Here is a 12,793-nt window from a genome sequence, read left to right as displayed (position 1 = left end):
CAGACGCTTAAACAAGATTTATCCTGTGACAATTGAGCTGTTATTGTAGCACAGCCAATGTGTTATGTGGGCTGAGACAGCTGAAAGCTGCTAATACAGTCAGAATTGGCAGAGAAGTATGGCAAAGCCTAAATAAAATGCAGGGCTAGTGGAAAACCTCCTCATTTCCTTTCCCAGTTGAGAAATCATAAGTACAAGGTGAAGATAACCTGGGCAGCTGAGGGAACATGATGGTGGATAAGGAGAGGCTTGATGTTTCTAATGTGACTGTGCAGCTTTTATTAGAAGCCATCTGTGCCTTGAAGGGGATGTTTTCAGGTAATGCAGAAATGAGGATTCCTACCAAGCTATGCAGTATGCAGGTAGAAGGAGGCTTACAGCACATTAGTTAAGCCTTTGTGAGTATTGAGAAGTGAGGAGAGGGCACAGCTTGATAGATAAGATGCAGAGAAGCCACTTGGAAGTATAAAGGCAATTATACATCTTTTGTGAGACACATTTCCTTATACCCACATAATAGACAGAAATTTATGCTCTTTCTTAATGATGCTTTTTGTGAGTCATAGAATAGGACCCATTCAGACTTTGACTGAACTCCACTGACTGTGCTGGCATCTGTCTTCTTAGATAAGGATTGAATTTTTTGACCCAGTTCCACCATATGTCTTTTCTTTTTTTAATCTATTAATATATGCAGTGTTGCCATAATGCTTTTTAAAAAACTCTAAACTTAAAAAATAGCCTGAGTTTGAGTGCCTGAGCCTTACTTGTATTTTATGGGTGGGGTTTTTTTGCTTGTTTCCTTGCATGGATGAGTATGTGCTTAAGGTGTTGCCTTTTTCTCAGCTACATTCTGATGGGACTGATAAACCATAGACCATGGGCTGAGAAGTACACGTGGCTGCTCTTCCTCTGAAGTACTCTTTCTTAAACCTCTTTTTAATTTTTTTTTTTTTTTAATAGCATCTAAAGAAGGTATTGCAGCACTGGCAAATCAACTGTAACAATTAGGGGATTAAGTAGGGTAAGACAGAGCTGGAAGCCTAAAGCCTGTTTTTATCAAGCATCCTGTCTTCCAACATCTGAAATAAATAAGGTGTTTTTGTGACACGTACAATTGCTTACATCCTGGTCAGGCTTTACATGGTGAAGATCAATTAAATATGTTTTATTACAGAATTCTATATATGCCATAAAACTTAATCTCGGTCATGTAGAGCCAAACTGAAGCTGGATTTTATGAGAAACACCCATTCTGTAATGAGCTAGAAAAGTGGAGAAGGATTTAAATACCTAGGAAATAAAGCCTTTGGAGTTTAAACTCTTCCTTCTTTCTGGAACAGACTCCTGTAGCATCCAGAAGATAAATAGGGAGCAAGAGGGGAGAAGCTGTGGTATCAAGAGGACAGTTCTGTTGAACCTGAGGAAGAAAGGCCAGCATGTAATATTCTGGTCACACTACCTCATTTATTGCTGATATGTTGCCATGTCTCGTGTTGATGGATGATGTAAAAAAAATATTAATTGAAAGGATAGCTGACTTATCTCACAAAAAAAAAAAAGGGGGTGACATCCTAACTTCCTCAAGTGGTGTGTTCAGCACAAATCAGTGCAGTTGGCACCAGTGTGTTGCTGGAGGATGTCCTTGAACATGTCACCCTCTCTCTAACCACACACCTTGGGGTGCAGCACCTGTGACTCAGTGCCATCTGCGGTGCCTACAGGTTTGGTGACATTTTCTGAACACACCCTGCAGCAAAAGCTTTTCACACGCTTTTGATTTAGAGTAGCAAACGGAGCTGGGGTCACTTGAAACTTGGCCTAATCTTTGCACTAGGCCTGGGCAGGCTGAAAGATTTGCAGTTTCTAGTGCAGCTGATCCAAGACTTGGATTTATCAGGGAAGCTGAACCCAAGTGAGTTAGAGCTGGCTCAGGGCACCATGCTGAGTGTTTTCTTGGCAGGCACAACCCCGGGCTGCAGCACCCTGAGTCGGTGTGCAGAAAAATCATGCAGCTAGACATAAAATAACCTGAAGTGTCTAGCTTCTGCCCCTTCCTCTTAAATATGTCTTAACAAGACTGCTTTGTAGGTCACTGTAATCTGTCTTCTGTTGCATCTCTGTAACAAATTCAGCACTATTCAGAGGGGTCCAGAGAGTGGCCTTTAAATAAAGCTACAGTTAAAAGACTTCAAGATTCCCAGAAGAAATATTTATATCAATAAACCCTCCTTTTTTTACATAGCACCAGTGAAGCCTGTTCACCTTGCTTCCTCCTGTGATGATCAAGTGGCTGGGGAGTGGTGGGTGAGATGAGGTGCATGTGGAGGATGTGATGTGCATTAGCATGGAAGAATGGTTGTGTGACTGCTGTGAAGGTGAATACCCAATGGATCTGATTCTGCAGCTCCCAGAGTTGGTTGCTAAATTGCCTTCGACTTCATTGCTGCACACTGAAACTGAGGGAATGTGATAAGAAGGGCTTGGCACCCCTTCCTTCTTGCTCTGCATGTCCTGGGATTTTGTGGAGTGTTTCATGTTTCAGCTTCCCTGTTCTGCTAAGGCTTGTTACTACTCTGGAGATGGGAGAAACTCCAGATACTATCAGGTGCTGGTGCCAAGAGTTTAAAACCTGTCTCTTCTGGTTGCCTTTTTTTTTTTTTTTTTAAGGACTTTACAACCTTTAGTTCTGTCTTAAGTACAGGATTAACAGTGGGAAAGGACTTTATGTCCAGGCAAACCTGTCTCTTTTATTTAATCATACAGTCTTTTAAAAGGCATTTCTCTGTTCCTGCTTGGCCTATTGTCTTTGCTTTCTTCCTTGAATACTAGGCCATAATGTTTTGCCAAATGACAGAGTTCATGCCTCCTGATCCAAAACATCCAAAATTTGTTCCTCTATATCTATCTATATAGCATGAAATTGTACCACAAACAAGTCAGTTGGGATGATCCTAAATGATGCTGGATTCAGATTCTGCCAATGGCTCTTTTTAAGAGTCCTTAAAGTTGTGTTAGCATTGTTCTTTTAGGGTAAAAGTTGTTTTGAATCACACAGGATATTTTTTAACAAGGTAGAGTCAAATTAAGGAGCTTTGCACGATAGCATGGAGTACTGGCAGTTCAGTGAATCACACATTAGAGTATTTAACTTCATGCTGGCAGGCATCTGTGTGTGCTACTCTGCTGCTGTGCAAGTGAGCAACAGTTTGGAAAGACGTTTATTTCCCTTAAAACACAACAGGTACACAAACATAAGCTGTATGATTCTATCTGTCATAATCTTATGAAGAATTGAGGGTTTCTTCATAGCTATGCAGATGTCAGATGTCAGGCATCATGTATTTTTCTTATGTATGTTTGGAACCTGAGTTTGGAAAGGTCAAAAAGATGAATCTGATTTTTCTTCAGTGTGATGGTTATTCATAAATGTTATAAGTCCCTAGATGGATAAAAGTAAGAATAAGCCCTTCTGAACTGTAATATATGTACAAACATGTGAAACCTCTAACCTTGTGGTAAAATGGAGGTAAAGTAGAGGCAACCCACTGAAAGCTTTGAATAATTGCAGTTCAAATGTAGGAGCTCAGACTGTTGGCTGTTCAAGGCCCTTTATGTTTGGTTGTGTTGTTTTTGGAGTTGTTTTTGCTTTTTTTTTTTTTTGTAATCTTCCTTGGAAAGAATTAAAAAGATGCAGTGGTCCTACATCACATGACCACTTATCTCTCTCTTTGACAAGCATAATAAGTCTGGATCACAAGCACTTGTTCCAGCACTTTTAAGATAAATGTGAAATTGCTGTCAGTAGCTAAGGAGAGGGGAAGGGCAAGGTTAGTAAGTAGAGGTCATTTTTGTTAAGCCAGTTGGAACAGCTAGAAATTTAAGGTGCTGAAGTTGGGGACTCTTGGTAAAGTATCTCTGTAGTATGCTATGGGGGTTTAAAAAACTTTTTTTTTTTAAGTTTTGATTTCTGAAGAACATCTGCTTTGTTTATTTTGCTGTATCACACACAGGCAGTGTTGTAGATAAAACTACTTAGCTTTTGAATATGGAAAGTCCCATCTTATGTAATTACGTAAATGAAAATTCAACTTTTTGCATGAACAACAGGTAAGACCTTTGATACAGCCTTCCATACTACTCTAAAATCTCTCTGGAAGATTTTCCAAGAACAGAAAAAAGTTGTAATGGACAAATTAAATCATAGGATCATAGAATTGGCTGGGTTGGAAGGGACCTCAGAGATCATCGAGTCCAACCCTTGAACCACCGTTGCGGTTGCTAGACTATGGCACTAAGTAGGACTGAGGACTTGGAAGATTTCTTTGTAATCCCTTAATGAAAAAAAAAAGAGAAACTCTGTATTGAATTGTCTTGTATAAGTATGGAATACAGAGAAAAAAATAACTGTAAATTATCACCTTAAGAACATGGTGATGCTCTTTGGCCTTCCTGTGGATAGGAGTAAAAAAAAAAATCGGTAAAACTCTGAAATTGTCTTCCAGACCTGGCAAAGTTAGTTAAATTGAAGAGCCTAATATCAGCACTGTGAAAGATCAGCCCTGAAATGCAGAAATGTTTCAGTATAGCTGTAGTGGTGTTACCTGTTCTGTAATCAGGGCTGGACCTTTGCAACAACATCAGTCGGTCTGGAAATGTCTATTGGGCAATGGAGAGTCTTGAGATTTTGTTTTCTCAGAGAATTTCAGGAGATAATTTATTTGTAAGCTTCTTCATGTTATGATCTCATTAAGTCAAGAAAACCAAGAATTTGATCTCTGAGGAAAACAAGCTTGAAACCAAGTGTCTTTAACTTATGACATTTCTTGTTGAAGGTGTTGGTAGGGTTAGAGGGACAGGTTAGTGTTGACAAACTCCCAGCTTTGGAAGCAGATGTGATTGAGTATGTTTGTAATGTAACTTGGAGAAGTTACGTAAGTTTATCTATGCTGTCACTTCTTAAGCTCCGAGATTACTGTGCATCAACCAGTTCAGCAGGGTTAGCAGAGAAATCCAAGGATTGTTAGAATTCAACATTTACACAAGATGTTATGCTTCAAAATGCAGCCAAAAACCTCTTGTGGGTTGTCAGTCACTATGAACTATGCTTTGTGGATAAAGAGTCTTGCTGGAAAGAACATGTTGGAAAGAACTCGTTGGTCTTTTGGCCCAAAATTGAGAAGAAGTGGCCATTATTGAAAAACTTCCTTCACTGCACAGGTTATTATGGGTTGGAATCTCCTTCACTCCCCTTATGTAGCTGTTGCAAACCAACTTTGTATCCCATTGGAGATGTCTTACCATGAGACCCACCCTGCACTGTAGTGTTCTGTGGTGGAACTGGATCCTTTTGAGTCTGGACCAGAGATGCTTGCAGACTGGGAACCTGCAAGTTGTTTTAGGAGCTCCAGATCCTGACATCTGTGCAGTGACAGGAACATAAATGAGTGCTTAACATCAGCTTGCATTTCATCTTTTGCTTTATTGTCCCTGTCTGCAACTTTAATTGTCCAAATTTGAGCATATCCCACTTCTGACATTTGTACACAATATGTATAATCAACTCTGCTTAGGATTCTGTGTTTGGTTCTCTCCTCTTCCCCCTTTTTCCCCTCTGCTCACACCAGCTTCTCTAAATACAATGCCATCAATTCCATCCTGATGTGAAGGATGCCTGGCTTCCTTCTGGAAAGAAGATTGCAAGAGTTAGGTGAATGGCTGAAGTGCTTAGAAGTGCTTAGGTATTTCATGAAACCTTTTCTTTTGCTCTACAGTTTTCCTATGATTTCTCTTGCCACTGAAGTGAAAGTTGCAGCACTTTGCTATTGTTGCTGTTGCCACTGATGGAAAATAAATAGTAATAGACTGGAGGCTAGAAGTGGCTGTTAATTTAAGAATTGGGATTATGTTTTTTCTCCAGATAGATTATGAGGGGTAGGCACAAAAGTGTGGTCTTCAGATTTGACTGGGAACAGCTTTTGGTGGAGGGCTGAATGTCAAACTGCAGACTATCCAGAGGATACGAAAGGGGGGGGGGGGGAAGTTAAACATGAAATGTAAATTACATGTAGAAAATCTGAAAAGATGAGTGGATGGGAAGGCAGGTGATTAGAGAATTACAGTCATTATGCCTATCAGCACCAGTGTTCCATAGGTTTTTTTTCTCCTGCAGCACTTTTCGGCCTCCATTTTGGGAATGAAATCTAAATCTCTGTCTTGCAGACATTTTTCTACATACCAGAAAGAAATGCTTATACTTGAAAGGAAAGGTATTAATTTTTTTTTTAACCACAGGATGCCAGAGATATTCACACCCTGCCCAGCAGAATGGGTGAAAAGCCAAAAATGTATGGGTTTTTCCTCTGAAATGAAAACACTGCACAGCTCTTGTGAAGATTTAGAGCTTTAGTTTCTGAGATAGCACCCCTGTTGTTAATCCCATCTGTACTCTGTGGGATATCTCTAGTGACATACCGCTAAGATTTGAGGTAAAAATAGGTTCTTTTGCTGAGAGACAGTAAGGAACAACAAGACTTCTGCTGTAGTTAAAGTTATCACAGTCATATTCATTTACATGCTGCTCATGCTGACCTTTTTCAGCTATCAGAAAGCTGAGAGTAGGTACAGATTGGAGGAGAGCATTTCTTTATTCTGTGCAAATTCAGTGCTTGAATCTTCCAAACATAAACAATGTGAAACTGGCTTTTTATTTGGGTTTTTTTTAGGAATTTTTGGCTTTTTCTAGGATATTTATTCACCAGTGTGAATAAAATCTCTGATTTAAAACAGGATTAAAGTGCTGTGAGATCAGCAGTGGTTGAGAGATGCCTCTCTGGATTACTGCGGGGCTATTTTATGCATATAGATGGGACGGTATTTCAAAGCACAACATTTTTCCTTTCAGTTTATGTGAGAGATGTATTGAAATTATTGATCTGTCTTTGAACATCCATTAATGTCCAGTTAACTTTTAAAAATGGCTCTTGGCTGTCTTGATTATTTTTCTTTGTTCCTGCTAAGCTAACAACAGGCTCATTTCAAATAAATGTTTTGCAAGATGGATGTGAAATGCTCTCCTGTCTCCAGCATCTTTAGCTGTCTTGCTTGGCACTTTGCTGTCATTCTCAGCTTTACTTTCAAACCTCTCCCTTACTTTCTTCCCACTCCCTGCCAACCAGCTTTGCTGCAGGTCAGGTATGTATTAAATATACCCTGACCCAGAAAGAGCCATTGCCTCCATGGCTGGAGCAGGTGGGATTTAAAGCACACACACGAAAAAATAAAGCCTTTGCTCCACAGAGTCTTTATTTTTACAAAGTGGAGCAAACATGGGAGGGGAGCATGAGCCAGAGCTGCTGTGCTGTGGCCATTGGTCTTTTTTCTTTGGGAAGTGGAACCTTATAGTTCAAATCTGATTTAAACCCACTGACTGCAATGAGCAGCAAGGTGTTGCCTGTTTATTCATGCCTCTCTTTAATTTTCCTGTTGTAAGCTTTCTGGTCAGGATATTTTTAAGGTAATTCCTGATTTGTCCTCTACATTATGTACTTGAGACATTGCATGGAATTAGTCTAAAGTAGGTGGGAGCAGAAGGTGAAAGACTTACTTTAGTTTGCTTGGTGGCAGCTGTGGAGCTTTACTAAAGCAAATTGTGTCATTAATTTCCCAGCCTGAGACTGATGTGCCTGTGCACTCAGTAGGTGAGTCCCTTGCAGAAGATGCTGGCTCAGGCCATCGAGCCACGCTGAGGGGAAATACGTGGTGGCAGTGCAAAGCTGGCAGGAGAACAAGGATTTATTTGGGTAGAGCTGGCAGAGAAGCCAGGACAGTCCATCAGCAAGCATTTAGTGGGGAAGAAGCACAGCAACAGAAGCTGGGTGATTCAGTACCTCCCCTTGGCCCTCCTCACCCCACGTGTGCTGATGGACTCTGCAGGGGAGGAGAGGGGAAATGATGCTGAAAATGCTGCCCCTTCTGCAGGGCAGGGCAGTGTCTCCAAACTTGCTGATGCTGGTTGGTAATTGCACTCCTGCCCCTATTTTCTGCCTGTGGTACATGAGTGGTGGTACACTGTGTTTCAGTGGAAATACCAATGTGCTTGTGTGGGACCTGCAGGATGCAGTGTGGGTGCTCCAGCCCCAGTGACCACATAAAGTCACTGTCCCATTTTACAATAGTTAATGATCATCCTAGGTACAGTTACAAGATTTTTGTTTTGAACTGCTCATCTTTTAAATTAAAACACTTTTTTTTCCCTTTCTGTTTTGTTTGTTTGTTTGTTTTTAACAAACCCCTTATCTGCTGGCAAACAGGCATCGGAGGAAGTGTCAAAATCTCTGCAAGCAATGAAGGAAATTCTGTGTGGGACCACAGACAAGGAGCCACCTACAGAAATCGTGGCTCAGCTGGCACAAGAGCTTTACAACAGTGGCCTTCTAGTGACTCTCATTGCCAACCTGCAGCTGATAGATTTTGAGGTAGGTCAGCAGCCATAAACCTTTTCATCACTGTGGTCTCGGTGTTGCCAGTGAGTATGCTGTATTTTTCTGAAGTCTGAATTATTTTATGGTGTTCCAGACTGGTTTTTGCTTGCTAAGGAAAGTAGCTGCTATTATTTATTCCATTCCATTCCCTGCCAGTTTTGTTGTTAAAGCCAAGAACTTAGTAGACAGCTACTAAGACAATGGAACTTACTTTTAACTAGGGAGAAGAGCTATGGTAGAAAAGGTTGCAGTAATTCAGCTTAAATATAAACATGTTTCATTGGCCTTTGGCTGACAGGCACTGGGAAGAAACTTTTATCACTGGAAGGTCACTACAGTATTCCTCTGGTCAGCCAGGATATTGGTCCCCAGGAGCTGTTGTTGAGTCCTGTGATTTCTGTGGTTCCCAGGCACTGGTGAATTGACACAAGTGCCTGAGCATCTCCAAGCAGTGAGAAATCCCCAGCTCCCAGGAACCAAACCTCCACCACCCAAGTCTGAATGAGGGGCAGTACCCAATGTGGAGGGCAGGGGGGCTGCTGAACTTAAAAATCAGTTCCCATTGAGTCTGATGCTCTCAAAGCCACCTTTTTGGCAAGCTACTTTCTTGTGAAAGTTTTCTCCCCTTACTGAAGATTTTTTTCTGTTACTTTTCTTTCCATTTTGTTAATGAGTGAAACAGAGGAACTGTAACAGATCTGTGTTGTCTTTTCCCACTCTCTTCCACCTACTCCCTGTAAGGACAGGATTCAGGGGACTGATTTATTTGTTTTGCATTGTTTTTTGAAAGTGTTGTTAGTGGAGTTCTGTCACTCTTCCTCAGGTCTTAAGTTCAGGAGACTTTTTTTTTTTAATGCTAGAACTTACTGAGATCCTTCCATTTATCTTCTCCTTGCCACCTCAGTTTACTGTTGTCTTAAAATGTCTTAATTACAAAAAAAAAAACAAAAACACAACAACAAACAATCAAAAACCCTAAAAGCAATTTATTTGATGGCTTTGAAGAAAAAAAAGAAAAGGTGGAGGAGAAGATACTATTAGCAAATACAGAACAGAAGGGAAACTACTGCAATTTTTAGTGACCTAGCAGTCTGTATTGCTTTTGTCAGACAAAAAATTCTTTATGGACATATTGAACCCACAGTCTTCAAAAGTAAGCACTTAATGACATGCCTAATCTGTTGCTGAAATGCTGTTGTTACAAACAGTTCTAATAACTCCTATTGCAAAATAGATTTTTCCATGATAAGACCATTTCAGTCATTTAGAAAACCTGTTATACATGCTCTTGGAAAATGAGTAGAGATTAAAGTGATCATAAAACAAGAGGATAAGAAGAGTGTGTGTTCCTTTGTCTTTGTATTCCCATTGGGTTTTTTTCAGTTTATCAACTTTTCTGCTTTCATTTTATTAAATTAGTGGCCAGAGTTGGCATTTAGGTTTCTTGATTGAACAAGCAATTTCACCACTTTATAACATGCAAATAAATTCTTTGATCCCTATTTCATCATAGAAAGCAAAATAATAAATAATTTGATTTCTGAAGGGAATGATGTTTATATAGGTTATGTCATTTTGTCCTGACTCCTGTATCTTTCTCACTACCCTGCTGCCCACTTTGATCCCAGTTTTGCACAGGAGTACAGAACTTCTGAAGATGTGTCTTCAAAGACTTCATGAAACTTGGTGGCTGTTTGAAAGAGTGAGACTGGAGCTAATGCCCCCACCAAGAAAAAGGCAGAAGATTCAAGTCCTATCTCATTTGTGCTTCCTCTGCCAGAGTTCTAAGAGCACGTGTGGATGAGCATGAGTGTAGGGCAGACTCATGTCCTTGCATGTATCCATCACACATCTGTAGAAAGCACAGGTTTATTGCTTCTGCCACTTGAGAAACAAGACACAATTTTGCTGATGATGTTGTTATGAAGCACTAAAGCTAGGTTTGGGCAGGAGCCCAGAATCAGGATCAGACTCTGTATTTGAAATTTAAAGTATGGAATTTTGCTGAACTCTGAAGAACTGAAGAAAGTGTGCGTAGATTAAAAGTTAATTAAAATAAATTATGTCCCTAAGCATATGTAAGCCTAAAGGTTCTCAAACAGTAAAGCCTCTTGAAGAGGCAGTAAGTAGCCACAAGCCCAGGACTAGTGATGTAAGAAGTTCTTCCTTAGTTTTTTTTAGAATTAGGAGCTAACTTATGTTACAGTTATCATGCAGTTTGTTATTTCTAGAATGGTTTCCTTTGCAGGTTTTTTCCTTGTTCATGTCTAGCCACTTTTTGCTGCCTTTTCTTGTGTTTCAGTGGCCATACGTATTTCATTATAGAACCAAATCAAATGGCAGATCCAAGAGAGAAGAGATGCACAAGTATTACTGCAATTTATATACATGCCTGGTGGTGAGGGAGCTCTGCCTTGGCTCCCTCCTGCCTGTCTCTATTCCTTCCAGGAAAGCCCAGAGGGACCAACTAATTCGGCTTTCACTGTTGCTGGTCTCTACAAAATTGGATAGAAATGGATATATAGGTATCTCCTCTCTGAGATCTATATACACACAAACACACATATATATGTGTGTGTATATATATGTATATATAATTTAATGTATTTTATATACATGTGTATATATATATTTATATATATGTAAATGTGTATCTCCTTGTATATATCTCCTCTCTGCTATTGCATATAATGCTGCAGTGTACCTAATATTACGTTACTAATGTGAAATTTGGCATAGCAGAAGGGATATCACTTAATTTTTGGCCATTTTCACCTTGCCCTTTCAACAGCTCTTTTCTGTCTGGGTTGTTTTTGTCTTGGAGTAAGTGCTGAAGCCACTGGGGATCACAGGATTCCAGACATAAGTTACGAATGTTGTAAAGATAAGGGAGAAGAGGATGACTTTATAAAGAATCAGCCTAATTAAGAGAATGTCCAAGGGTCACAAATATTGCAGACAAAGGCAGATGGACTGGCCTGCTCTGATTTGATTCTCCCATTTAATTCTCTGAGTCCCAGAGTCTCCAAGCCAGATGGGTTGGAACAAGGAGGAAAGCAGAATATTTGCTGTCTCGCAGCAGTGATTTATTTGTAGAGGTGAAACTGGGGAATTTCCTTCTGTGCAAAGCTATCTGCTCCTTGGTTTCAAATGCTCAATAAATTCTCTGCCAAGGAGTGTCTGTCCTCTCAAGACAGATCAGTGAGCACGTACAGATTATAGGTAACCTTTTGCATTAGCTTGCCCTGTGCATAGATAGTGAGATGCTGTTGAGTCAGTGCCTTGGTTCCTGGTCACTGGTGCAGCAGCCTCTCCTAGCATTAATTTCACACACCGGTTTGTCTCCTGTGGCCAGGGGAGGATGCAGTGGGGGAAACAGAGGACTTCTAATGCAAGATGTATTGGCAAACCCTGAGTAATCTGGAAGGGCCTTCTGAAAAGCTGTTTTCACAGGGAAGCATTTGAAGAAAAAAACATAGTTGTGTAGATGTGTGTATATAGGGGGAAATTAAGATAAAATGAAGGATCTTAGTTTTGACTGAAGCAGACCACACATAGGGGGTGCAGCCTTTCAGTCAGTAGTAATTGTCATTCTGCTGGGTGAAATAGTGGGCACAGTTTTTAATTTAACCCTGATTTTCAAAAATGCAATCACACGGTGTTGATTGTGTTTGAATCATGAAAAGCTGTAGTTTTGTAAGCCTGGGCTGTGGGGCCATCTCCTTGGTACTTGACAATTGATACTGGGAGGCTGTAGGAACACTATTATGCTCTGCAAAACGTTTGGCTCAGGGTAGTGGCTTGCTGCTATGGTACTTTAATGTTGCTACTGAATATAGTCAGGGATTTGGTTGACAGAATAAGCAGGATTCACATCTTGGGTGAGGACACAGGTAACCCTCAGAGCCATTCAACTGAGAAAGATTTCTTCTGCTCTTGAGGGGACATCAAGTATGAGGTGGTGGTACTGGGGAGAGCCCAAAAAAAGAGGCTGATGTGTTTTGTTTCCCTTTTCATTTCTGCTCTAATGAAGAGAAATTACAGTAGATGGTACTTTGTTCATGTTTTTCTAGCTGAAAATATATTTTGCTTCTTTAACAGGGGAAAAAGGACGTTTCCCAGATATTTAACAACATCTTGAGAAGACAAATCGGCACACGCAGCCCTACAGTGGAATACATTAGTGCCCATCCACATATCCTTTTCATGCTTCTAAAAGGGTGGGTGCTTTAATTTGGTTTTTGTTAAAGAGCATTGCCTGGAATATGCTGGCATTGCAGTTGATATACTTTTACACTTCTAATTTAAAA

At 40.3% G+C, this 12,793-nt stretch overlaps 1 protein-coding gene across 6 annotated transcripts in view; it reads left to right on the top strand.

Annotated features, from left to right (window-relative positions):
- CAB39L (calcium binding protein 39 like) overlaps positions 1-12,793 on the top strand; it is a 63,605-nt gene that overhangs the window by 28,936 nt on the left and 21,876 nt on the right. For all 6 annotated transcript variants that reach the window (XM_030468003.1, XM_030468013.1, XM_030468022.1 and 3 more), the window contains 2 exons: positions 8,313-8,477; positions 12,585-12,703. In XM_030468003.1, the coding sequence (XP_030323863.1) occupies positions 8,313-8,477; positions 12,585-12,703 (284 nt within the window). The remainder of the gene's footprint in view (positions 1-8,312; positions 8,478-12,584; positions 12,704-12,793) is intronic.

The sequence above is a fragment of the Calypte anna genome, chromosome 1 (genome assembly GCF_003957555.1).
Source record: "Calypte anna isolate BGI_N300 chromosome 1, bCalAnn1_v1.p, whole genome shotgun sequence".
Lineage (NCBI taxonomy): Eukaryota > Metazoa > Chordata > Aves > Apodiformes > Trochilidae > Calypte > Calypte anna.
This window is presented reverse-complemented; position numbering and strand designations above follow the sequence as displayed.